General features: G+C 35.7%; 1 protein-coding gene across 1 annotated transcript; it reads left to right on the forward strand.

The window, feature by feature from the left end:
- arrdc1a (arrestin domain containing 1a) lies at positions 1-26,565 on the forward strand. The gene is made up of 8 exons (XM_022667522.2): positions 1-206; positions 12,088-12,198; positions 15,261-15,311; positions 20,742-20,896; positions 21,744-21,929; positions 22,034-22,210; positions 23,306-23,867; positions 25,302-26,565. Exons 1-8 carry the CDS (start codon positions 89-91, stop codon positions 25,340-25,342), a joined length of 1,401 nt encoding a protein of 466 aa, XP_022523243.2. The 5' UTR covers positions 1-88; the 3' UTR covers positions 25,343-26,565.
- Positions 26,566-26,707: the final 142 nt, after the last annotated feature.

A 26,707-nucleotide genomic window follows, 5' to 3' on the forward strand; every position in this document is an offset into this window, starting at 1 on the left:
GAGTTTCCTCTGTGAGGGGAGCTGAGGCAGATCAGCAGACCAGCCGCGGCGGCTGGAAGCACAGTAAAAACAGCAGCAGCAGGAGAAGATGGGGAAACTTCAGGAGTTTGAGATTACTCTAAAAGATAATAAAGTGGTGTACAGTCCGGGAGAGTCCATCTCTGGAACTGTGAAGATCACCACGGCCCAGCAGATCCAGTGTAAAGGTAAGATTACTGCGGCCAGGTTAGCCTGTACTGCCATTAGTGGCAGGGAGCAGCAAGGTGTTTACGTTCGCCTACTAGTGCCTGTGTTTTTATTGGGCCATAATTTGAATTATACATATTTTCCTGAATGTCTGTAAAACATATCCATGTCGAAAACATACCCATATTGTTATACATATCTTTTTTTGTTTGCCCGGTAGAGACAATGACCTGGACATTAGTCTTGAGGTGAATAACACAGTGTGTGAATGTTTCTTTGTTGACATTGTTTTCCTCTAAGTGTTATTACTTATCTAAGCTAAGCTAAGCTAATTTAGCCACCACCCAGGCCCCTTCATGGCCTTCCTCTGAAGGAGCTACAGTGTGGGAAAGGCTGTCAAACACGTAGTTTAGTTATTAATAGGCCTCTCAATTGCTATAAGTTCCTTGAGGGACTTTTAAGGGTTCTTCAGTCTGAAACTGTAAAGGATGCTCCCAAGCTTTCTATGGCTTCTAAAATGTTTCTCAATACGTTTTTTCTAAAGGTTCCTCAAAGAACCTTAAGCATTACTCAAGGTTCCTCAAAGAACCTTAAGCTTTCTTAAGCTTTCTACAGTTTCTTAAAGGTTCCTCAAAGTACCTTAAGCTTTTCTAATGGTTCCTCAAAACCACTTAAACTTTCCTAAAGGTTCCTTAAATCACTTTAAGCTTTTCTAAAGGTTCCTCAAAACACACTCTAAGCTTTTCTAAAAGTTCCTCAAAACAGCTTAAGGTTTTCTAAAAGTTCCTCAAAACACACTTTAAGCTTTTCTAAAGGTTTACCAAAGCACCATAATCTTTTATAAAGGATCCCCAAATAACCTAAGCTTTTCTAAAGGTTCCTCACAGCACCTTAAGCTTTTCTAAAGGTTCCTCACAGCACCTTAAGCTTTTCTAAAGGTTCCTCACAGCACATTAAGGTTGTTCCTCCACAGTTTTTGGAAGAAGAACCCATAGAAGCTACACAAGGAACTTATTCTTTTAGCATTTAACTTTTTTTGGATGATACAGTACCAGAAATAATTGCAAAAAATAAGACTGTCATTTTAGGACAGTTTCTTTGATTTTGATCCAGCTTTGTTTGTTTTTGGCCTTTTTTCACAACCTGGAAATTAGTCTTAGTGTGATTACTAAGTTAGGCCACCTAGTTATTTATTGCCTTTGTCTATTTAAAGGAGCTAACATGTGGGAGAGGCTGTTAATCACCTGGTTTAGTTATTAATAGGCCTGTCCATTGTTAAAAGTATTACTTGAAGAACGTTTAAGGGTTCTGTGAAAGAACCCCTAAAGATGTTTAAGGAACCTTCAAGAAAATGTTTTTTGAAGCAAATGTTCCTTGAAAACACTGTAAGGTGTTCTTCCACAGTTTTAAATTGAAGAACCCCTAAAAATCACTTAGGGAACACATACCTTTAGCATTTAACCTTTTTTGGACAATATATAGTACAAGAAATAATTGCAATAAACAATATTATTGTAATTTTAAGACAAGTTGATTTGATTTAGATACAATTTTTGGTAGTTTTTCCACAGTATGTGGTATGTAAAACATCCAAAAACAAATCAATATTTTTATGTTAGTCCCTTTTTTATTTGTCCCATGGAGTAAATGGCCTGGAAATTAGTCTAAAGGTGAAAAACACAGTGTGTGAATGTTGCTTTGTTGACATTTGTTTTTGTGTGATAACTAAACTGAGCTAAGCTAAGCTAACTTAGCCACTTACAAGTATAAGTTTCTTGAGTAATTTTTAAGGGTTTTTCAATTTGAAACTGTGTAACTCCTTAAAATGCCTTAAGAAAATATTTTTTTTACAAGATAAAAACTCTAGATATTAGTCTAAAGGTGAAAAACAGAGTGAAAAACACAATGTTTCTTTGTTGACATTGTTTTCTCTAAGTGTGACTGCAGGTAGGATAAGCTAAATTAGCAAATGATGACCTTCCTCTACCTAAGGGGTAGAGATTAGGTCTATTCTTGAACTTCACAGGCTTTTACATGGAGATTTTTCATTGAAAGAAAAATTTAGTCTAGCAGCAGGCTGAATTTCCGTCTGGGTAAGTACCATTTCAATGGGGTACCTTGTTTAGTTATTAGTAGACCTGTAACAGTGGTCTGTCAAAATATTTGCATGATATATTGTTCCATAAATAATTCTGATAGAGTATTATTTTCATTTTAAGGCTATTTTAAGCCAGCCCAAGCCCAGCTTTTCTTGGTAGATGGTTTCTGTTTGTTGGTAAATACATTACCTTATATAATTCATGTTTATTCGCTGGTTAGATTGGTCATACTGGTTGTTTAGCTTGGTTAAAGTGTTCATGTTTGTGAAACAACTAAACTCAGACAAAAACGAATGGCAACCAATTTAACCAGTTTAAGCTGGTCATGCTATGATACAGTGATAATACTGTAGCATATAATGCAGTGACATATTCTTTTTAAATGATAATTAAGTATATTTAAACATTTAAAATTCGTATCTAATAAAAACACTGTATTTATTCCAACTCATTCACATTAATTGGGCTGTTCTTGCTAAGTAAGACTATAGGAAATATTGAGGTCAACTAAAATTGTGGTTATAGGTTTCATAATTATTATTCAATAGCGTGATTATTAGCAAACAGCCAAAACCAAAGGTGGTAGCCAGTTCTGACTAGCTTATATAAACCAGCTCTTTTTAATTATATATATTGTAACTTCTCCTATGTAAAATTTTAATAAGGTAACATTTGGCCTGCATAGAAAATGAACACAGGTCTGTCACAGTAAAGAATGTGAGTGTGCTGTTGAGGCAGTTGGCTCTGTGGTGTTCATTGTTTTTCCAAGTGGTATGTATTCAGCCCTCCAGCCACACAGAAACCGGTCTGGATGGTTAATGATTCACACGATACTTTTAAACTTGTATCTGGTAATCGGTCCTGATCGTCTACTTCTCACACTTATCTAAACATCTCGCAGCAGCAGCAGCTCACACTCAGGGATATCTGTTGTTCTGCAAGCTTCTAAATCCTGAGGTCTTTTCAGAACCAGCCACCTGTTTTACTGGTGGCACACTTTTTTGGGTCTTTTGGGATGTTCTATGTGGCTGCCCATATGTTCTTTGGCTTTGTTTTGTTGTTGGTGGTTTTTGAGCTAGATCAGCATTGGTTTACTTCAGGAAAATAAGATTGTACTGGCTGTCTCCCAATTGTGTACTGCAGGCTAATACTATAAGGTGTAGACTATATACTATTTGGGCCATTCCACCAAATGGGTGCCATTTGCTTGTTGTAACTGTTTCAAATCAAACTTATTTTTGTATATATTTTTTTCAACCCTCTAATCTAATAACACATATTTAACTATTCAAAACATGCACTGGTCAAGGCAGCTTTACTTAATTGTTTACAGGGGTTCTAAGCTGAAGATGGTTATAAAACTCATGTGACATTTAAAAAGCAAGTTTTGTCTTGCTTTGATATTTATGACAAAAAAAAAATGATATTTATGACAAAAAAAACTCACTCCTGTTACTGGCACTCTCTCCTGTTACTTTATATGTTTTGAGCAACACAAATCAAAAGTAACAGGAATGAGTTTTTAGCGTAGAATTAGCAAAAACATTAAAACTAGCTAAATGGTGATTATACTAATAGCATTGGGACACTAGACAAATTCTCGTGATTTTCCCAAAATTTGTATTTTAAAAATAAACAAATAAGTTCTAAGAACTAATTTAGTTAAAAGAAATGTGTGTTGAGATTAAGCTCCTCTGTCATTGTTACAATAAGATCAAATATACAGAAAAACAAATGAGAGAACTTAATTTTGGTCTTCCCATGATCTTCAGAAGAACCAGCTGATGTCACTTCCTGTTGTAGATGTGACTTGTAGAATGTTCCAGATGTTTCAGATGAGGGAATGTTTTATGGTAACAGGACCGAGTGAAACCCATCTCTGAAGGATTTTAATAATTATATTTTATGGTAAAGTTTATAGTTGGAGAGTTGGGACAGGTAACAAATGCTATTTTTTGTGTTCTAAGTAGTTTTTATTAATGTTTTTAGTTACATATTTTATTTTGGCGATTAGGGCAATGTACAAAACACTATTTTAAATAATAAAATGTATTTTAAAGTTATTTTGTGTGCACGCTTATACACGTAATTTCCTGGGGATTGAATTGGCACCCATTCGGTGGAATGGCCCATATACTAATCTTAATAGTATATGTTTTGTATGGCACTGACCGGAAGAGATGAAGCATTGCTACGGCACCATATGTCACTGCAAGTTCTCCAGAAACAAGAGAAACGTAAGAAACGTGAGAATGCTGCCTACTCAGGCAGGAAGGCACCCAGTCCTATCTGTTAAAAGTTATTGAAGTTTCGTAATAGACCTTTTGTTTTGCAAGAAAATGCTAATACTTGCTATGCTAATAGAGTGAAACGCTCTACAGTATCTCACAAAACTGAGGACACCCCTCATATTTTTGTAAAAATATTTTATTGTACCTTTTAATGGAACGACACTAAGTGAAGATATTACACTTATACAATGTAGAGTAGTCAGTGTACAGCCGGTATAACAGTATAAATATACTGTGCCCTCAAAATAACTCAACACACAACCATTAATTGTCTAAACTGCTGGCTATTTTCACTCCCCTGGTGTGTGAAATGTGACCATGTGACCGTGTGTGAATGGAGAGCAGACCTGTTAGGTTTAGGTGTTTTGGGTGCAGGTACTCACTTTTGTGATATACTGTATATCTTGGCGATTTCAGGACTTATTGTTGCATTTTGTTTCAGCTATAGAGGATTTTATCACTACACTACACACGTCACTGGCTTGTGAGTCAGCATGAGCAGTAAGCCATCAAGTCAACTAGATACTTCCAGTTTCACACACAGCCGTAATATTATTTTTTTTAGTTTCACATTGCATTGTGAGATTATTGTGTCCGTCATAACCACAGAAATATTAGACATTTTACATTTTTATCTATACTACGTTAGAGCTGCAATGATTAGTCAATTATACAATGTTGATTTTAAATTATAATCAAGAATATTTGCACTTGTATTTGTGTAATTGAATTAATTAACTTAATTTTTGTAGTAATTACTTTTGTTGTACTTCCCTAAAGACATTTTCCATAAGAAACCTTAAAGACTAAATATGAACCTTGAAACTGATACTTACCTGTGTCTCTAGGGAGTGGCAGCTCGCGGGCCACCCAGCTTTTATAGCCTCTAGTATATAGCTGAGAGAAATCGCTGGGGATCCAGTAGACCTGAAACATTCATTTTAAACTTAATTGTCATTCTATGTTTGTACTTACCTGTGACGTATGTGGTAGAAGCATGCTTTAGTAATAACAATTCATTGTTCAAATAGTTTATGATATATATACAATGCATATAAAAGTCCATTTTGTATATATATATATATATATAATATGTGTATATTTGTTGTCAGATTTACAGATGTACTTCTTCCGGTATAGTCTGGGGTGGCTACCAGGGTATATAAAGTTTATAGGGTTAGGGTTAGGGGGGAAGCTTTGAGATGAGAGGGGCTGAATGCGTTCTGTGGAAACTGTAATGTGTTTGCACAATGATATGCACATAATATTGGCACCGGCTAATATCTAGATTTGTTAAACCGATAATTGCTGACATATATTTATTGTATGTCCAAAAGGTCCACGCGATGCTGACTGGGCTATTTTAAAATTCATTAATTTTTAGCGAACTTATTTTTATTATTTTCAATTGATTTGTTGTTTTATTTAACCTGTTAAGTTAAAAGAGGCATTTTAAGCTGTGAACAGTATATGTATGAACCAATTAGCTAAATAAATGTGAAATCACAAATATAAAGGCTAATTTCTCAGGAGAAACCTTTGTATTGTTTGCATACAGTTGGTTGAAAGCTAAAATGCAAGGTTTATATGTTTTACATTTGTTTCTAAAGTTATACCAGGATGGCTGTTTTCTCTGTAAGTGCCACTATGGTATGATAATTGCCCATTCAAAATCCAAATCCAGGTCATGCTGTTTGCCATCAGCAGCCAGGGTCAGAGAGAGCACTCTCTCTGGGTGGTATTGGTTAGCACAGGCATCTGTTGACTGATGTATTGGAGCTGAGTCGCTGCGCTTTCCTCAGAGCATGCTGTAATGCTATTCGATAAAGCTGCATCAGTGGTAGTTTGAAAAAAGGCGGTGGCTGAATTCGCATGTACTGGAGGAGGCATGTGCTAGTTCTCACCCTCCTGGTGTTGGGGACACTATTAGGGATGGAGGAACTATTAATGAGAGGGTTGGGTAATTGGACTGGTAAATTGTGGAGAAAATGGTAAAAATTAGAAATAAATAATAATTTTAAAATAGTCAGTTAAAGTGCTTTAAAACCCATTTTCAGGTCATGCTTAAACTTTGCTTATTCAGATTTCAGTCCGTTCCTTGGTATTTGAATATTCCATTACTGTAAATGACAAAGCACAGAGATTAGCCAGGCCTGTAACAAAGCTACAGCTGTAGAGCCACCTGTGCAGTCAGACCCAACAAGGCCTGAGCAGCCCCCCAGCTGGCCTTACCCATCACAGGCCTTACAATACTGCCATTGTTGCACCTGCTGCTCGACCCTCGTTTGTGTCGAGACCTCCGGCATTTAAACGGCTTCTCTTTGTGGGCTCAGGCCAAATCACACAGCAATTAGCCAAAACATTAAAACCACAGAATCGAATAATGCAGGTTATCTGGTTACAGTGGCACCTGTCAAGAAGTGTGATGTACTAATGCATCTCAAAAATATTAGAATATCATTGAAAAATTACTTTACTTCAATAATTTGGTATAAAATGTGAAACTCATATATTATATAGATGTATTACACACAGTGATCTATTTTAAGCGTTTATTTATTTTATTGTTGATGATTATTATGGTTTACAGCCAATAAAAACCTAAAAATCAGTGTTTTAGAAAATTATAATATTATATTAGACCAATTGGTACTTTTTGCAGTATGGGCAGTGTGCCAAGTCCTGCTGGAAAATGAAATCCGCATCTTTGGACTTGATATAGCACAGTGGACCAACACCAGCAGATGTTGTGTTATATCAGGTATCAAGTCTAAAGTTAGTGCAGTGTTTTCCCACAAAATCTTACAGCACTTCATGCTTTTCCTCGGCTGATAACTTTTATGGAGATGCAGATTTCATTTTCCAGCAAGACTTGGCACACTGCCCACACTGTGAAAAGTACCAATTGGTCTTAAATAATATTCTAATTTTCTGAGACACTGATTGTTGGGTTTTCATTGGCTGTAAACCATAATCATCAACAATAAAATAAATAAACGCTTAAAATAGATCACTCTGTGTTTAATACATCTTTATAATATATAGATTTCACATTTTGTACTGGATTACTGAAATAGACCAGCTGTTTTGTGAAGTCTATGCCATAACAGGTCAGAGCTGTTTTGGTGGCATACAGGCCCCTGCACAATATCAGACAGGTGGTGTTGTCTAATATAAGTCAGTGCTTTCATGTGTGCTGTTATTTTATGGTGGTTTGGAAATGGTAGAGACTTTTCTCCTCTATATTGTTATGGGAGAATATGAGCTTTGTTAGGAGGTTACTCAGCCGGTTACTGTCACTGTTAAGTCAGGGGAAAAAAAACTGGTTTGTTGACATTCCTGGCGCAGCACAATAGAGCAGGATGAAATTGAATCGCTCAGGATGTAAAAATGAACAAGGTCATTGTTCAACCTAGGCTTTCAGACCCTGTTAGTTCTGGTAGGCCTCAGTAGTTCTGCGCTGCTTTAAGGTATTTTTGTACCAGTACTTTTTAGCCTGGGTTTATTGGTCTCGGGTTTGATTTCCTTTGAGGTGATTCGTTTGGGCAGGTGTAAATAGGGCTGTGCGATATGGTGAAAAAGTATATCACAGAATATAAAACAACATTTTTATGATGCACAATATTTATCATCACATATCAGTACTGATAGATCTTTAAAAACACCATTTAAATACTATAGTTTAAAACCTATAATGAGTCCAGAGACTTTTATAGGATTATTCAAAATATAATGCAATTCATCTAAGGCTCACAATGTTCACATTACCAAGCTGAAGTGACTCAAATCAAATTTTTTGCTCAATGTGGCTCAGATCAGGTTTTTTCATGGCTGTGTGAATCTGCCAAATCAAATTTGAGTCACTCCCATATGTGGTCCTAAATCAAATATGTATCCGATCCATAGATATGCAACATGAATGTGAACAGTCAAAACGGAATTCATGCGTCTTTTTGCTTTTACACATGCGCTACGTGCTTCTCTCTCGTACCCACACATCTTAGTGCTGTAAAAACAGAAAAAGCAAACCGCCTGGCCTTTTTTTTTTTTACCTCCTGAACCTGAGCTTGTACTTCAGACCAGCTGTTTACTATCCACTCCGGCAAAAGATACTCAACATATGAGCTGCTAACTCATTCATTTCCCTTTATAAAGCTATGAGTCGTCTCTCAAATATGGCGTTTTTTGTTGTTGGTGAAGAAGGCTTTTTACACGTTTTTACACATATCAATGTGCACATGTGAGGCAGTGTTTCAGGCACCGATTAGTTCACATTACACACAGATACAGATCACTTACATTTGTGAATGTGAACCGTCAATATAGCCAAATCTGATCCAAATAAAAAAAAAAAAATCAGATTTGAGCAATGTGGCTTGTAATGTGAATGTAGCCAAATTACAGTGCACTAATTATGCTATACATAAAACAGTAGTGACACATTCTTAAAAACAACATTTTAAATACTTTCCTATAATGAATTTAGTGATTTAATTTTTTATTTTTTCTAAATGTACTGCAGTTCATCCTATTAAACTGAACTAACTTTCTATATGATAAAATGTATTCTTGAGTCTGTGTTCTTTAAGCACTGATGATATTCTTGATGTGCTTAAAAAAAATAAGTAGACAAAAATAATAATATTGTCAAAAAGTGGTAGGATAGTAAGTATGCAGAGAAGCAGATACAGGACTATAGTCTGTAATTATAGAACCACAAAGTTTCTTCTATTTGCTTTGTGGATCTGACAGATGGACAATAATTGTAGAAACAAGGAGAAGGTGGTAATGTTGTGGCTGATATTTGTTATGATACACAGTGAAAGATAAGAAAAATGATACGGGTGTAATCGTCATAGTTTGGAGCCTGCGTGCAAAGACAGACGAACGGAATGTAAAATATTTAACATTGTTTTGTTTCTTTAAAAATAAATATGTATCTGTGAGGAAAGTTAGATTTTACGTGATTTAAGTGATTTTGTAGACTGTCAGAGATACATCACACTGTCATGGAACAAAAACTGGTATTACAAGTCCTAAATTATCGTGTCCCATTACTTTTGGCATGACACACGGAGGCTAAAGAAAGAACGCTGCATTGACCTGTGGGATGTGTGTGTGGGGTCTCCTGCATTGAATTTGGATGTGATTTCAGCCAGAGTTGCTTGTCTGTATGCATGGACAATTCTGACCAGATGCAGCTGGTCACAATCATTACTGTCCACTGCACTGTGCTGTCCACTTTGTTTTTTTTATTGATTGATTGATTTATTTATTTATTACTATTTATTTTTTTATTCTAATGTTTTTTTTATTATTATTTATTTTATAATTTCTTATCATTCTTATCATTTTACTTTACTTTTACTATTATGTTTTTTTATATTTTATAATTTTTTTACATTTTTATTTTATTCATCTATATTAAAATGTTTGATTTTAAAATGAGTATTTTTTTATTTATTATTTTTTACTATTTTGTTCCTTATTATTTCTAATTTCTTATTAAATGCTTTTAATTCCTTTTAAACTGTAAATGCTCAGCAACGAGGGTCACTCTTAATGCATTCCAGAGTGAAAATAGTTGATTGATTGATTGACTATCAGACATCGCGCATGCTGCCTTGCCATGAGCACACTGACCAGTGTTCAGCCTCACTCACAAGAGAACACATTATACACAACTTATACAGCTGTGTGCCATCCCTTGAGAGAACACCTCATAATCAATTCATCACCTTACTGCTATCCCATGATTTTTGGCATGTAAAAGCCAGTAGCTTAGCTCTTGGGGGTGTAAAATGAAAGGTTGTCTTTAGGTATGTAAGTAAATAAATATGTATTCCGGTGTTCTTCTACTGAAGCTTCTGCTTCTTGTGCTACTTGCATCTTCTCTAAATGTGGTCATGTGGCCACGCCCATGTGACCACGATGACATTTTCTTGTTAATCTGCACCAGCCGGCACACTGACTCATCCTAAATGTGTTCAGAGCATAAATGTGTGGAAACGGTAAGTGATTAAATGAAATGAGTGTATCACTTTAATTTATCCCCCATTGCTTAACCACAACTACTAAAGGTGATAGACTTTAAAAGAGCTGATTAGGGCTGTGTGAAAATATTGATATATCAAAGTATTGTGATATTTATTTTGCAATACTGTATAGCTTTTTCAGTGTCCCTGTGCCCAAGATAGCAATGTTGTACTCCGTCATCAGATTCCACTGCTCTGATTGGATTTACCTAGATTTTCTATGTATAATAGTATTTTTATGCTATGACAGTTTTCTTACTTGTGATTATCTAACCCTTTCAGACTCTACATCCATTGCAATGGACATGGTGTGTTTTCTTTCTTTTTTTGTATATTATTTCACTTCACACAGATTAAGACCTGCTATTAATCAGAATAGACAGTTATTAGCCAATCAAACAGCACATTAGCTCCTCCCACTGCATTGGAAAACTAAAGATCTGCATAATTTATATATTATATAAAACGCAACATGGGTCAAAAGTGACCCGGCTGAGTTTTAATTTTATATATCTTTGCAATAAATTAATTTAATCATTCAGTATTCATGGTATTCCTCAATTAACTTGTTTTAGATTACAGTACATCCCTATTTTATTTTATCCTTTTTAAACTTTTAGAATAAAAGCCCTTTTTTTTTATCACTACCCCTCTAATGCGCAACATGGGTCATAATTGAACCGCATTTATTTTTAATGTAACTTCATGTATAGCTAAGGGTTTCTATGATATATCTTAGGCAATAAATCAATTCACTTATTTTGTATCTAATGTGTTTCTCAATTAACTTGCTTTTAATCATAGTACATCCTTATTTTATTTTCCTTTCTTACTTTTTGAATAAAAGCCCTTGGTAACACTTTACTTGGATGGTCCATTTTATGCCCTTGTTGATGCTCAACTGACATTCAACTAACACTGAATTGAATGTCCATTAAATTTAACTTAACCCTATGTTGAATGTAAATGATTCAAAATAGAACCTAACCCTACACCTAACCTTAACCCTTAATCAACCACAAAATCGAACCCTACACCTAACCCTAACCCTAACCTAAGCTTAAAATCTAACCCTAAACCCAATCCTAAAATATTAAGATAAGCGTTTGGGTTAGAGTTGAATGTAGGGTTATATTCAATAGAGAATCATTTGCTTTCACCTTTTAGTTCATTTGCATTTAATAGACATGTAGTTGAATGTTAGTTGAATGTCAGTTGAGCATCAAAGAGGCCATCAAATGGACCATCCAAGTAAAGTTTTACCAAGTCCTTTTGGTATCACTACCCCTCTAATGCACACATGGGTCAAAAATGACCCGCATTCATTTTCTATGTTAATTAAGGTATAAAAAATGTAAAAAAAAAAAAAAAAAAAGTGATCAGGTGTAAACAGTGTATTAGATTGTTGTTGTGTGCACATAAATACAATAACGTGCCATCTGTTCTCCACTTATTTTACATTCTGCTCACTTACAGCGATCAAGGTGAACTGCCAGGGTTACTGTGGTGTGACCAGCAAGGCCAACGACACAGCCTGGACAGAAGAAGAGCAGTACTCCAGCAGCACTCTCTCTGTGGCAGATAAAGGTACTTATCACACTCAACATACTCCTCTCTTCTCTTCTTGTCTCTATGTAAAGATTTCTATGTAAAGAATGCTGCTGTGACCTGTGAGGTATATGTGGGTGGGGGTCTCTTGCATTAAATGTGGATGTGATTTCTGCTAGAGTTGCTTATATGTTCACATGGACAATTCTAGCCAGGTGCCACTGGTTATATTAAATGAGGTGTTATTGGGACAAAAATTTACACTGTGGATCGAGGAAGGTTAAATTAAATGAAACGTTCTATCCATCTGGCACTCACTTTGGCCAGAAAATGATTCAGAATGCAGAAAAGTTATAGGAATTTTGTCTAAAACTTTTTTTTTTGGATAATATTGTTTGCCAGATATTTGTTTCCTCACAAATCCTTAAATGCTAAGTTAATGTACAGGGGTTGGACAATGAAACCGAAACACCTGGTTTTAGACCACAATAATTTATTGTCCCGACGGACAGTTCTGGTGGAAACAGGAGAGTTGAGGTGCACATTGAATTCTGCCGTGATTTGGGCAGCCGTGGTTTTATGTTTTTTGGATACAATCCGGGTTAGCACCCGAACATCCCTTTCAGACAGCTTCCTCTTACAGCGTCCACAGTTAATCCTGTTGGATGTGGTTGGTCCTTCTTGGTGGTATGCTGACATTACCCTGGATACCGTGGCTCTTGATACATCACAAAGACTTGCTGTCTTGGTCACAGATGCGCCAGCAAGACGTGCACCAACAATTTGTCCTCTTTTGAACTCTGGTATGTCACACATAATGTTGTGTGCATTGCAATATTTTGAGCAAAGCTGAGCTCTTACCCTGCTAATTGAACACTCTTCACACTCTGCTCTTACTGGTGCAATGAGCAATTAATGAAGATTGGCTATCAGGCTGTTCCAATTTAGCCATAAAACCTCCCACACTAAAATGACAAGTGCTTCAGTTTCCAACCCCTGTATGTGGGCGGGGTCTCCTGCATTAAATGTGGATGTGATTTCTGCTAGAGTCATTTATCTGTTCACATGGTCAGTTCTAGCCAGGTGCCACTGGTTATATTAAATGAGGTGTTATTAGGACAAAAATACACTGTGGATCGAGGAAAGTTAAATGAAATAAACGTTCTATCCATCAGGCACCTACTTTTGCTAGAAAATGATTCAGAATGCGGAAAAATATTAAGAATTTTGTCTTAAACATCATTTTTTGCATATTTGGCCACCGAAAGACCTTTTTTTGGCTATTCTAACCCTAAGTGGTAGGAAACTGATAGCAACTGAAATAAGTGATGCTAAAAGCTTTAGTTTGTTTAATTTTCGTGAGTAGAGGGCAAACAATAATTTAATTACACCTGCTTTTTATTGGCTCTCCCTGCTGGCTTTTTCCCACAGTCCCTGTGGGCTGGGAAGAGGGGGTGGACTGTGGGCCTGCAGCAACTGCTTAAATCCTGATGTTAGAGGGAACACTGCAATATGACTTCAAAAACTATATATATATATATATATATATATATATATATATATATATATATATATATATATATATATATATATATATATATATATATATATATATATATATATGGTCTTTCACACTAAAATAGCTTTTTTTTTTTTTTTTGCTATTTTCTTCTGAATAATAATTTTAGTTGCCAATTTTCTGTGCATCACTAGTTATAGCATATCAAATGGTGCTGTTACCCAGTAAACTACACCAAGCCTCATCTATTACTAAGCATAAACAGCTAAATATATTAATTTGTTACCCCAGAAACCTTTTCTGATTGTAAATGTCATCAGCAAATGCGTGAATGTATGGTAGGAAACTGTGCAGTGATTCTGACTTATGATGCCTTTAATAAACAGGATGTACTGTGACACACAGATGTTGCTGGTATTTGCACCACTGCTAATTCTAGACTACTGTCATTCTTTGATCATTCCCCCCCCCCCCCCCCCCCCCCACACAGTTTATGCCTATGTGGTTTCTTTACATCAAGCAGTTAAACGCTGACCATTTCCCCGAGATGGCTCAGAGATGGAAGATACAGCCAGGCCCTTTCTTTCTCTGAAAAACCACACGTTACTTTTATTAGCAGTCAGGGTGACGCAGGTTTACTCAGGGCATGTGCACGCTCAGTGACCAGAGAATGGGTGTTATGTAACCTAATGTACAAAATATTTGCTGGAATTTTAAACGCATTGCCCTTTTGTATCACAATTAGGGGTGGGACAATATCGTGATATATTGTATAATTTTCATTTGTGATACATTATCGATATGTGGCGTCATATATCATTGTATTTTTATATTTGCTAAAATTTTAAATGCATTTTACTCTTGTATCATGAATAAGGGTGGGACAAAATATCAATATCTCAATATATTGTATAATTTTCATTTATATTTGCTGGGCTTTTGCATGCATTCTTCTTTTGTATCATGATTAAGTGTGGGACCAAATATCATTATTATGATATATTTTATAGTTTTCATTTGATAGATTATAGATATGTGGCATCAAATATCAATATTTTTATAAAAATCTAGGTGCTTAAAACTTTTAAGGGTCTTAAAATTGAACCCTGATACTAATAAATCCATAATTCCTGGTATTTGATTACTTAAATACTAAAAATTTCTCCTCATCAGTAACTTAATTACTTAAATAATTGTCTTGTGATATATTGAGTATTGTGGAATCACAGTATCGTGATATCATCGTTATGGTGGGCAATATAGCGTGATATCTTATCCTGAGTGCTAGTGATTGATTTTGGTCTTTGCTGCTTGGTTTAAAACATTTCACATTAGTGTTCCAAATAAAACATTCTAACCTTTAGCATCATTATTAAAAAAAGTAAATCTGAAATTCCCCAGAACTACATGAAAGGTTTAAGCTGCTATTTAAAGATCATGTTCTTAAACTGGCAGCAGGTCCACCCACAGGTCTGCAGTTTCTGTAATACGTTGCAGATCTGCATTAATGTAAACCGTTCTGATGTCAGATGTGACATTTAGTTTTTTCCTAACCGTGTTTGTGTGTGATTTTCTGTTCCAGGCACTCTGAAACAAGGCGAGACCACTTTCCCCTTCAAATTTCTCCTACCAGGTGAGATTGCACAACGATGACATTACACGTCCGCACCTGATCTCTGCATTCTTGTAAACACAGTCACACCCACCACAGCCTGTGTGTTTGTTACCTTGGGAAACGGAGAGATTAGACCACATGCAGCAGAACGGTTTCAATTTTCCTGAGGTTGTGATGGACTTAGTTCAGTGCAAATATACAGTAGGTAGAGGGGCAATATGGCTACATATCATTGTTTTAAATTTATTTTAGGGTATATTTAAGGTAAAATATGTATTTTGGCAATACTGATAAATGGGCGATCACTGAAAAATATGTCATTCATTTTGAGAATATACTACTGCAACAAAATAACTGATATTGAAAAAATAATTTATGAAATCATTTCTCCCAAATTGCATATAAAAATATTGTCATTTAGAACATTTATTTGCAGAAAATGAGAAATGGCTGAAATAACAAAAAAAGATGCAGAGCTTTCAGAGTTCAAATAATGCAAGAATTCAGAAATCAATATTTGGTGGAATAACCCTGGTTTTTAATCAGTTTACATGCATTTCGGCATGTTCTCCTCCAGCAGTCTTACACACTGCTTTTGGATAACTTTATGCCTTTACTCCTGGTGCAAAAATTCAAGCAGTTCAGCTTTGTTTGATGGCTTGTGATCATCCAGCTTCCTCTTGATTATATTCCAGAGGTTTTCAATTTTGTTAAATTGCATGTGCATGTATACATTGCAATGACTGAAACTAGGGCTGAAAAATATCGTTTTAGCATCAAAACTTTAATAGAAACAAAAAAAATGCTAAATTTTAGTCTATTTTGCAAACAGTACTTTAAAATAATAATAATAATAATAATAATAATAATAATAATAATAATAATAATAATAATAATAATAATAATAAATAATAATATAAGAACTTCAAAATAATGTAATGGAACAAAACATGTACCAGTGCAGAATATTTACAGAATGCATATGAACAGCAAATATAAGTAATTATACAAATAGCGAAACAAATACAAAATAGAATATAGTCTACTTTCACTAAAGAGTATACCACTGTTATCACGATTTGGATATGAGGATATGATGATATGATGATGTACTAGTTGTGGGAATCTCAGGGCATCTCTCGATACAATAACAATAAAATTGTCATCATGATACTGTAGTTCTGTGATACTCAACATATCACAAGACAGTTCTCTATAATACGTCACATTATATGTGTTACTGAAGAGGATAAAATACTATATATAATTAAATACCAGGAATTATAGATTATTTATGTCATTTTCACAGAATTAACCAACCAATATTCTTCACAGCAGATTTAACCTATTATTTGATTAGCACCATCATGTGGAGTAATAAAGCAAATCCATATTTGACACCATGTAATGATAATCGCAAACAAAACCAACAACAGCATATATTACACTTCTCAGCCGGTGTAAATCCTTTTTTGAATTTTTCACTTTTCTCAGTAAGAGTGCGCATGCCATCGTAATCAGACAGAACAGACGCATGTTCAAAAAAAAGCTTGCCTCTGTTTTTGCAAAATAGAGGAAGCTGTAAGAATTGCAGCAATGCGTATTATTAGAGTCATATTTGTGGTGAAGAGGTTCCATTTTAAACAGGGCAGGGCAGAAAAATTTAAGTTGTGAGATAATTGTCTGGTTGCACATTAAGAATCTTGTTTATTGTCTCACTAAGATAAACCCAGAGTTTTCCCAACATCTGATTACACAAATGCCAGTCAAAAATTTGGAAACACCTTCTCAATCAGTGTCAATGGTTATTTTTTTATGAAGGAACAAGGAATGAATTATGTAGTAACTTAAAAGTGTTAAACAAACCAAAATACACTGAAGTGTTTAGGTTTTCTTAACTGGGGAGCTGTTAACTTGTGGTTTCTGAGGCTGGTTCCTCTGATAGATGTATCCTATACAACAAAGGGAACTCTTGTTCTTCTTTTCCTGGAAAGTTCCTGATGAGTGCCAGTTTCATCATAAATTTGTAGATGTCCTTGTGGTGACTGCGCTAGAGGATACATTTTTTTTTTTGGATTGACTGACCTTCATTTCTTAAAGTAACTTTTTTAAGTTCTTGTTATAATGTGTAAATGCTCCTTTACAGTTCTGTGTGTTTGCTGATTTAATGAATTAACCCTTTAATTAATTATAAAATAAAGACAACACAAGTAAGCACAAAATTCAGCTTCTAAATGATCATTCTATTTATTCAAGATAAAGATTAATTTAAAACCTATATCAACGGGAAGTTATAAGACGGAAATACGTCACACATTTAGTAGTGTTTTATTGTAAGTGTTTAGCGTCTTTATTAGAATCTGCATCAAACGCAGTGCCCTGTTTTAGCCTCTGCGTTTATATGAAAGAGTCGTCTTACCAAGCAACATGATACACAAACAGAAACCGGTCAGTAAAGGTAACTGAAACCTCCTCCAGCTGTTCCTGTTTTAGGTTGTTCTTCCTCAGAGAGACTTAATTACAAGAAGAAGCCTTAACTTTAAAAAAATTATATACCTTACCACCATGAATTCTCAAATTTCTGCATTTAATACTCAAATAATACATCAGATAATGCCATGGTGTCTGCTTCCTTTAGACCATGCAGATCAAATTTCCTTCTCTCTCTTTTTTATTTTTTATTTTTTTGATGAGCAAAGAAAATTTGTAATGATGACTTTTCATTTTGACATGATCTGCTTATTCATTTGTATTTCTGATTTTTATTGACAGGTTGTCAATTTGTAATGACTTATTTTGACATGGTCTTTTAATTTATATTAATTAACACAGTGTGTTTGTTTCTAATTGTGACTTATTTTTCAGTGGGTTATTTATTATTTTATATTAGTGACTTTTATTTTGACATGCTGTCGTTTGAGGAAGTGGTTGAGTGGAATAAATTTCTTAAGCTCCCTGTTTTTCCAGTTATACATATTTTTTCTTATTTTTATTTAATTTAATTTAATTTTTACATTGTAGCTTTATACTAAAGACATTAAAAAACAATTAAGGGAGACATGTGGAATTATGTGGAAAATAGTAAAAATGTTTTGTAATATTTGTAATTAGGCCTGGACAATAATTCGATATCGGTATTTATCGCGATAAGAAATGTTTCAATAACGGTGATATCATTTTTGTGGTATATCGATATGTATTATTTACAGAATCTGTCACGGACATGCGTTTTACTGGCGTCAGCTCGCCGCACAGCTGAACACAATCAGCTTCCGTAGCTGGACTATCTCTGTGCGTGATGACGTAATCACATAGGCACGTAGCCAGGCTAGGCTAGGCTAGGCTCGGGTCCGCTACGCATCTAAAATGCCTCGCGCTGGAGCCAAACGGAGCCGGTGTTCTGTCGAATTTTCCTACCCATCGATACATGCTTCCCAAAGGTACTGCGCATGCGCCGACCTACACAATTTAATTCTTTCTCGTGTTTTATGTATAATTAATCTGGTTTAGGGGGGTTTATGTGCATTAAACAACCTGGACGCACTGTCATTGCACACAAGTGTAAATGGAAACTAAAAATTACACTTATTATCATAAATAAATAGAAAAGCAGTTTGTAATGAGCTATATTTACTATAACTTTGCCATGGTACAATGAATTATGCAATCCAAATCTAATAACGTACATCTACTGGAATATCACTGGGTACATGCCCTAAAATAGTGCTTCTTTTGTATTTTTACAGTTAAATATACATTGGGGCAGCACGGTTCGACAAGGTAGCAGAATTCGACAGAACACCGGCACGAGCGGATCCAAGGTTAAGGTAGGCTCGGTTTGCATCTGAAATGTTCCGCGCTGGAGTGGAACGGAACGGAACCGAGCCTAGCCTAGCCTCGGGTCCGCCCACGGGTCCGCTCGGTCAGCGGTCAGTTGCGGGTCCTCTTTGTCAGCCGCGGGTCCTCTTGGCTCCCAGCGCGGGACATTTTTGATGCAAAATGAATGCCCCTGCCGCTTCCACAAGTGATTAATTGAAGTATGGAGGTCTAATTCAGTGGTGAGGATTTGGTTCGACTCTCGAAGGTCTGCTAAACTTCAGTTTGCTGCTAATTGTGCCGGAGAGTGGAGCCGACCAGCAGCGGTAACGTTAAAACATCTAATCTGTTCCACCACCTCAATCAGTTCCACTACATACAATATTTTCCTTATACTGGCTGAATCACTTTTATAGCTTATGTTGTAAGTTATTTAAGTTATTTAAAGTTTATGAATCCTTTAGGTTTGTTTATTTGACGGGAAAATCTTGTTGCTTTTATGTGTATAAAGGCTTCTTGTGTTCTTTATCCTAGTTGGAACACTTTTGTTTTGATCTGTTAAATTTGTTTACAAAAGACTAAGAAGCTCTGCTTCTATCCTAATTTTAAGTTATTTTTTATTGGTAATAGTTATATTGGCTTATGTTTGACAGGGATGTCATGTTTTTATTTTGCTATATGCAAATAAAATTGAGCATTGATTTATCTTGACTATTGTTTATTTCTTAAGTATTATAATGTTTTCGTGAAAGGAGGTTTCAAAGACTTAAATTAAGTAGACAGTAGTAGGTACTAGGGGTGTGCCATATCATATATCACGATATTATACTCTGAAATATCGTGCCACATCACTCACCCCTAATTATCACATCAGGGTACTAATTTTTTTGCTGTTTTAAGCAAAAGAAAAACTCACACATTTCTAATTTCCTATTAAATATCTACTAGAGACAGATTATATCTGTAAAGTGTCATTTATTTTACTTTAATACTGGATATATGGAGATATTTGGAGTGCATTATTATTATTAGTATCATGTAATTCTCAATTATTGACTTCTGTTATAAATCTGCTAAAATTATTGTTTTTTTTTTTTAAATATCTTAAAGGTGTGCAATATCATATCGTATACAATAATAAAAAAGTTTTTTGTTTTTTTGTCATATCGCCAAGAGTATCGTTATCGCGATAATACCATGAAATATTGTGATATTATTTTAGGGCCATATCGCCCACCCCTAGTAGGTACGTATTTCCATTGCAGGGATTCTTAGCAGTTTTCTGAGGCCTTCTAAGTATTTATATCGATATCGGAATTATATCGTATCGACCGAAATTAAGGAATATATGGTGATATGAATTTTGGCCATATCGTCCAGCACTATTTGTAATATTATAAAGTAATATTTGCATGCGTTCCTGAATAGCTTTACTGTCTTAAATATGTAATTTACAATGTTAAAAAACAATAAAAACTAGGAAAACACATTGAATAAGAAAAGTTTTTTTTCCAAACTTTTGACTGGTACTGTACAATTTCTCTGTACCCTTTACTAAATGTTAAATTTAAGATTATCTTCTAAGATTCTTTTGTTGAATCTGTATCTGATCAGTGTTCCTCTGTCTTTCAGCCACGGCTCCGACGTCATATGAAGGGCCTTATGGGAGGATTATGTATAGAATTCGAGCCTTTATTGACACGCCTCGCTTCGCTAAAGACTACCGGGCTGAGAAGCCCTTCTACATGCTCAACAACATCGACCTCAATGACGTGCCAGACATACATGTAAGTATACTGCAGCTGCATCAGCAGTGCCTGACTACTTTACAGCTACTTTACAGAAGATGGAAGTCAATAGAACAAGGTTTTTAAAATCATCTATTGGTCCAGTTAATAACATTTTTGATGATGTACAGAAGGTCTACACATAAAATGAAAAGAAAGAGAGGCAGTATACGATTTACTGTAAAAAGTGATCAGTGATGTAAGGGCTCTGTATCTTTCTGTCTATCCCAGTTTGTGTATATTTAAGTCTGAATCTGGTGTATATATAGAGGTTATAATAATAGAGTACTGCTGCATTTTCTTTAGTTTCTTTAGTTTTAGTAATATGTATCAACATTTTTATCCACTTGTTTTGTAATATTGTTGCTTTAATTTTACTGTTGTAAGTTTGTGAGACAGAGAGAATCGTCAGGGTCCTGAAAGTTCAGTCATCCTTGTGTTAATTGGCTCAGCTAAGTGAATAAAACACCACAAATAGAGATACTTCATTTTTGTCAGTGATAAAGTTACCTATAAATGATTTTTACAGTAATTTAAATCTGAGATTTCCAAAAAAAATAAAAATTGGCATAACTAAACATTATAGATCAGTTTCCCAGACAGGGATTAGCCTAGTCATAGACTTTATTTTTCTTTCAATGGAAATTCCCATTTAGAAGGTTTTTTTCAAGACTAGGCTTAATCGCTGTTAAGGAAACAGACTCCGAAACTTAAGAAACTGCCTGGCCAAAAAAAAAGGTCACACACACTTTAATATTTAGTTTGACCGCCATTAGTTTTGATTGCAGCACACATTCACTGTATCATTGTTTTGATAAGTTAAATATGTTCACATTGTGTTTCGCAGGAGCCAAATTCAACATCTATATCCAAGAACTTCTCCTACATGCTGGTGAAGAACGGGACGGTGGTGCTGGAGGCTAAAGCTGACCTGCGAGGTTATACTCCGGGTCAGGTGATTAAAGTGTCTGCTGAGATCGACAACACACAATCAGGAAAGTCCACAGGCCATGTAGTGGCTAGTCTAATGCAGGTAATGATTTAGGATTTATGTGTGGCATCAGAAAAGAGCTGAGACTAGCGTCTGTGCATGCGTCTGTTTACTGATCTATGTTTTGTATTGGTGTGCTCTGCTAGAAAGTGACGTATGGTTCAAAGAGGCCGACGACTGACCTGAGGACGATAGCGGAGGTGGAGGGAGCCGGAGTGAAGGGAGGGAAAAAGGCGGAGTGGAAGGAGCAGATTATTGTGCCTCCTTTACCCCAGTCCTTTCTGGCTGGCTGTAACCTCATCAAGATCAACTACTTCATTCAGGTACATGTTTTTTATTAATAAAAAGATAAAAAGCACCAAGATAGAGTTGTTGGAATGAAATGAAATGAAAATATTCTGGGATATTTTTAATTTTTTTTTAATTTTCTGAGATACTGATACTGAGATACTGGGTTTTATTTGTTTGAGTAAAATGAACATTAGTTGAATTAATTTTTTTATAAACTATTGACAACATTTCTCCTGTATTCCAAATACACTCATTGGCATTTAGAGTGTATATTTGCAGAAAATGAGAAATAGTAAGAAATAACAAAACATATATATATATATATATATATATATATTTGTTTTTTTTGAGACCTCAAACAATACAAAGAAAACAAGTTCATATTTATTTAAAAACAACAATACTTTATTTATTTAAAAACAATCAATATTTGGTGGAATAACCCTAATTTTTAATCACAGTTTTAATGCATCTTGGCATGTTCTTCTCCACCAGTCTTACACACTGCTTTTGGGTGAAACCAGTTCAGCTTTGTTTCATGGCGTGTGACCATCCATATTTCTTTTGATTACATTCCAGAGGTTTTCAATAGGGTTCAAAAGCAGTGTGTAAGACTGGTGGAGAGCATGCCAAGACGCATGGAAGCTGTGATTAAAAATCAGGGCTATTCCACCAAATATTGATTTTTTTTTTATCTTAAAACATTAATTTTGTTATGTAAATAAATATGAACTTGTTTTATTTGCACTGTTTGAGGTCTAAAAGCCTCAAGTAAATGATTTAAATGAATAAATAAATGTTTTAAATGACTAAACTTGACTTGGGAAGACATTTTTTTGGTAGTTTGTAGAATAAAACAACAATATATTTTCTACATGCATCCTCAATACAATGTCATTAATTTGTATTGTATATTTATGAACATGACAGTATTATGAGTAATAAGATCATCTGTGTAGATTTCACTTTGTTTACTCTAGTAAATGTTCACGCAAATTAAAACATGTGACATTTCCTGCTTCCTCTCAGCCAATCAGATTATTTTTGTTATATCTTGTCTCCATAACACTGTGTCTCTCTGCCCTTCACCTTTACGAGCACACATTAACTCCTAATCTGTCTCACAGGTCTCTCTGAAGTACCCGGAAATGTTGCTAACTCTACCCATCCACATTGGAAACACTGCGGTTGACCCCAGCCGGCAGCTTCCTCCCAGACCACGCCCAACTCCACGGGCAGCTCCGTCTTCTCCTGCACCAGGTTCTCCTAAAAAGCCAGCCACATCTCGCCCTGCCTCCACCAGCACACCTCCACAACCAGGTCCCAAGCCCGCCCCTCGCCCACGGCCTCGCAGCGCCTACGTCACCCCCAGCGCTCCTCCGCCGGAGCCGGACACGCTGGACGCGGGCGGACGCCAGAGCGAGGAGATCCCAACCAAGGTTCACTCTCAGCAGCAGGGCGGTGGCTCCGAGGCGGCCGTGTCCCCCAACGCCTTCAGCTACGCTCCAGGCCTCAGTTTTCCACAGAGCCAGCGCACCAACAGCAGCAACGCCAACCCCTCAGCGCCACTCTTCTGCGTCTCCACAGGGGCCACCATCCCGTTCTTCACGGAGGGGAACGCTGCACCCGTCCCGACCACGTGCCATCTGGTGCTGCCTCCTGATTACAGGAGCTCATCTTATCCACATGGTGAGATGCAGTGGCCCACTGCTAGAACTGGTATTGAAACAGTATATTAGGGGTGGGACAATATATCGATATTGCTATACATTGTTTAATTTTGTCTGTATCTTTTTTTTTTTTTTAATCAAAATATGTCGTCAAATTTCAATATATGCCTTTTGTAGGAATGCTATTACTAACTGTTATTAGTAGAGCTGTCAATGATAAAGGATTAACACACTCAATTAATTTGGAAACGTAACACATTATCAGCGGTCTCTATGATACAGAACAGCAAACACCATGGTTCTATATGCTCTTAGTGTAGCTACACCCATGCCCATGCATTTAGCGTTAGGGGCTCTTAAAGGGACAGTGTTCACATTAATGTATAACTGGCCATTACATACTGTATTTCCCCCATTGCGAGCATGTGAACAATACCAAACACTTCCTGAGATTTGTATACTCAGCCAATTAAAGTGGCAGTCAGTATTATTTTGTTTCTAAACTGAAAGCAGTGCCGAGGCACTTTTTGCGGGAATCCTTCTTGCCACATCATGTTTTTCCGTACTTCCGTTAAATCCTAAAACTTTAAAATTTAATTTAGAAATTCTTACAACCAAGCTGAGTTTGTTTACAATAAAGAAAAAGAAATAACACCACTAACATAAATTAAATTGCATTTTACATTTCTTACATTCATTATTTTATGTACTTTTAAATGTCCACTATAAAAACATGTTAATCGCAGTGAATCACAGAATATTGTCTTGATTAATTGGATTAAATATTTTTTATCTATTAACACCCCTAGTTATTAGCCAGCCTGTGGATGCAGAAATTGTTAGCCCACCTCTGTCTTGTCCAACAACACATTTAGTAGTGGTGGTTCTGGGGAGGTCCAGGACCACCTGAGGTAATTGTATTCCAACAGTGTGTACCTATGTGTGGTAGACAGTTACTTGAACTTAATAGAAATAGCCAGTTAATACAATATATTTTTTGTTTGGGAGAACCTGTCTCAGGGTACTCTCCAGAGAAAGCTTTCTACTAGATTAGCAGCTTTGCAGTGAGTATTTGACTGAATTCAACAACAAGAGCCTGTACTTCTTTACATGGACTGGATAAGCTGTGTGTGTATGTGCATACATTTGCACTTGTGAGTCATCAATGGTTGCTATTAAAACCAACTGAATGCCTTTATCAGAATGCGTGTCCACAAACATTTGGACACCTAGTGTATAGTTTAGGTTAAAACAGTTCATTGTCCTTTCCACCTCCATTACATTTGAGCACACCCTAGTGGTGGAAGAGTCGTAACTACTCTTATTTTTTTGTATATATTAACACATTTTAAAATATATATTTTTAAACAGTATTTATTGCTAATTATTTATTATTTCATATTTGTACATTTTACTTATTTATTAATTGATGTATGTTTTTGTTCTTCCTCAGAGGCTCCACCATCTTATGAAGACAGCTGCTCTAATACATAAAGGATTTGTTTGCAGTGTTTACTGAAGAACAACACCTAAAACACACATGCAGGGCTGGTCATTCTTGCGGTTTTGGGACGATGGGACCTTGTTCACACTGGAGGTCTGCGACTTTTGGGACGTTTTCAGCCACAATGAGTTGGTGTCTGTGATGCCACTCATTTAAATGTACATTTTTTTCTTTGTAATCTGTGTTTTTAATATTTGGAAAGCCCTCTGAAGGAAAAAGTCATTATTTTAATTGTATTATGTTTATTATAAATACTTAAAAAAGCAATAAATAAACAGTTGTATTGTTTTATTTTATAATTTAAGCTTATTAAGTGATCGGAAAGGGGCTTTTTAGTGCTTTCAGATTGCATATTGACAAAAACAGTAATGCTCCAATGAGTTATAAGAGTGGAATTAAACTATATATGTGCGAATGTAAATATGGTCGATGTAAGTGATATTAGAGCAAAATTAGAGTGATGGGATAAAAGGAGGTTCTAATACCCTGTTGGGCATGATTGGGCGTGGAGGTATACAGGTTCTGTATGGTATCCTGCTGCACATTTACCCAGAGCTGTAGATGCAGCTGGGCCTGGAGATCCTGCATTTTTGTGTATTACCAAAGCTGGCATCCCAGCTGCACATCCCATCTTAAAAATGCTTGATTGTTGATAAATCTGGCAACCGGGCAGGCCAAGGAAGTGTTGCAATCTCTCTGAGACTATCTACAGTATCACTGTGTGGATGAGCATTGTCCTGCTGAAAGCTTGCAGTTAAAAGTCCTGCCATGAAAGGCAACAGATATGGTTCCCTTAGCAGAGTTTAGATTTGTTTGATTTGCACGTGTGTACGTTTGTAGGGCAGATGTGGAAGCACTATTTTGAGTGTGAATAAGCCCTAAAGCCTTTTTCTTGCTGTTTAAGTTTCTGGTTTGGTTCAGTTTTGTTCTTATCGCATGTCTGTCAAATAATGTGATTTTAAACCTTGTCTTATTCACAGTGTTTCCAAACACACAACACAGCTGGGCTAAAAAGGAAATGTGTCATTTTGTATTTACTCTAATATATCCTCCTTTTTTCTACTTAAGATATTTATAATGAGTAAAAAACTCTGTGTTTGTCCAAAGATATTTACATCACGTGGGAGTGTGGAATAGAGATTCTTGTTGTTCAGCACTAAATACAATAATGTTCTAGATACTGTGTTCTAATAAAAATGTTTTGTAAACCAAACATTGTAAGCTGTATTTTGTCTACTAGTCATCATGGCTTGTGACCTCCAACAACCAAGTTAGTAAAAGGTTGACTTCTATTTGATTGCAGACAGATTGCACCCAAGAGATTCCATGTTTTGTCTGTTTAACACGTTCCAAAA

The sequence above is a fragment of the Astyanax mexicanus genome, chromosome 22, assembly GCF_023375975.1.
Source record: "Astyanax mexicanus isolate ESR-SI-001 chromosome 22, AstMex3_surface, whole genome shotgun sequence".
In the NCBI taxonomy this organism is placed as follows: domain Eukaryota; kingdom Metazoa; phylum Chordata; class Actinopteri; order Characiformes; family Acestrorhamphidae; genus Astyanax; species Astyanax mexicanus.

What these genes read in the sequence shown, in the direction of transcription:
- arrdc1a (XM_022667522.2), top strand. Translation starts at nt 89, where the DNA reads ATGGGGAAACTTCAGGAGTTTGAGATTACTCTAAAAGATAATAAAGTG. An exon ending in ATGACGTGCCAGACATACAT is followed by an intron (nt 20,897 to 21,743) that starts GTAAGTATACTG and finishes TGTGTTTCGCAG; the next exon opens with GAGCCAAATTCAACATCTAT. An exon ending in AGATCAACTACTTCATTCAG is followed by an intron (nt 22,211 to 23,305) that starts GTACATGTTTTT and finishes TCTGTCTCACAG; the next exon opens with GTCTCTCTGAAGTACCCGGA.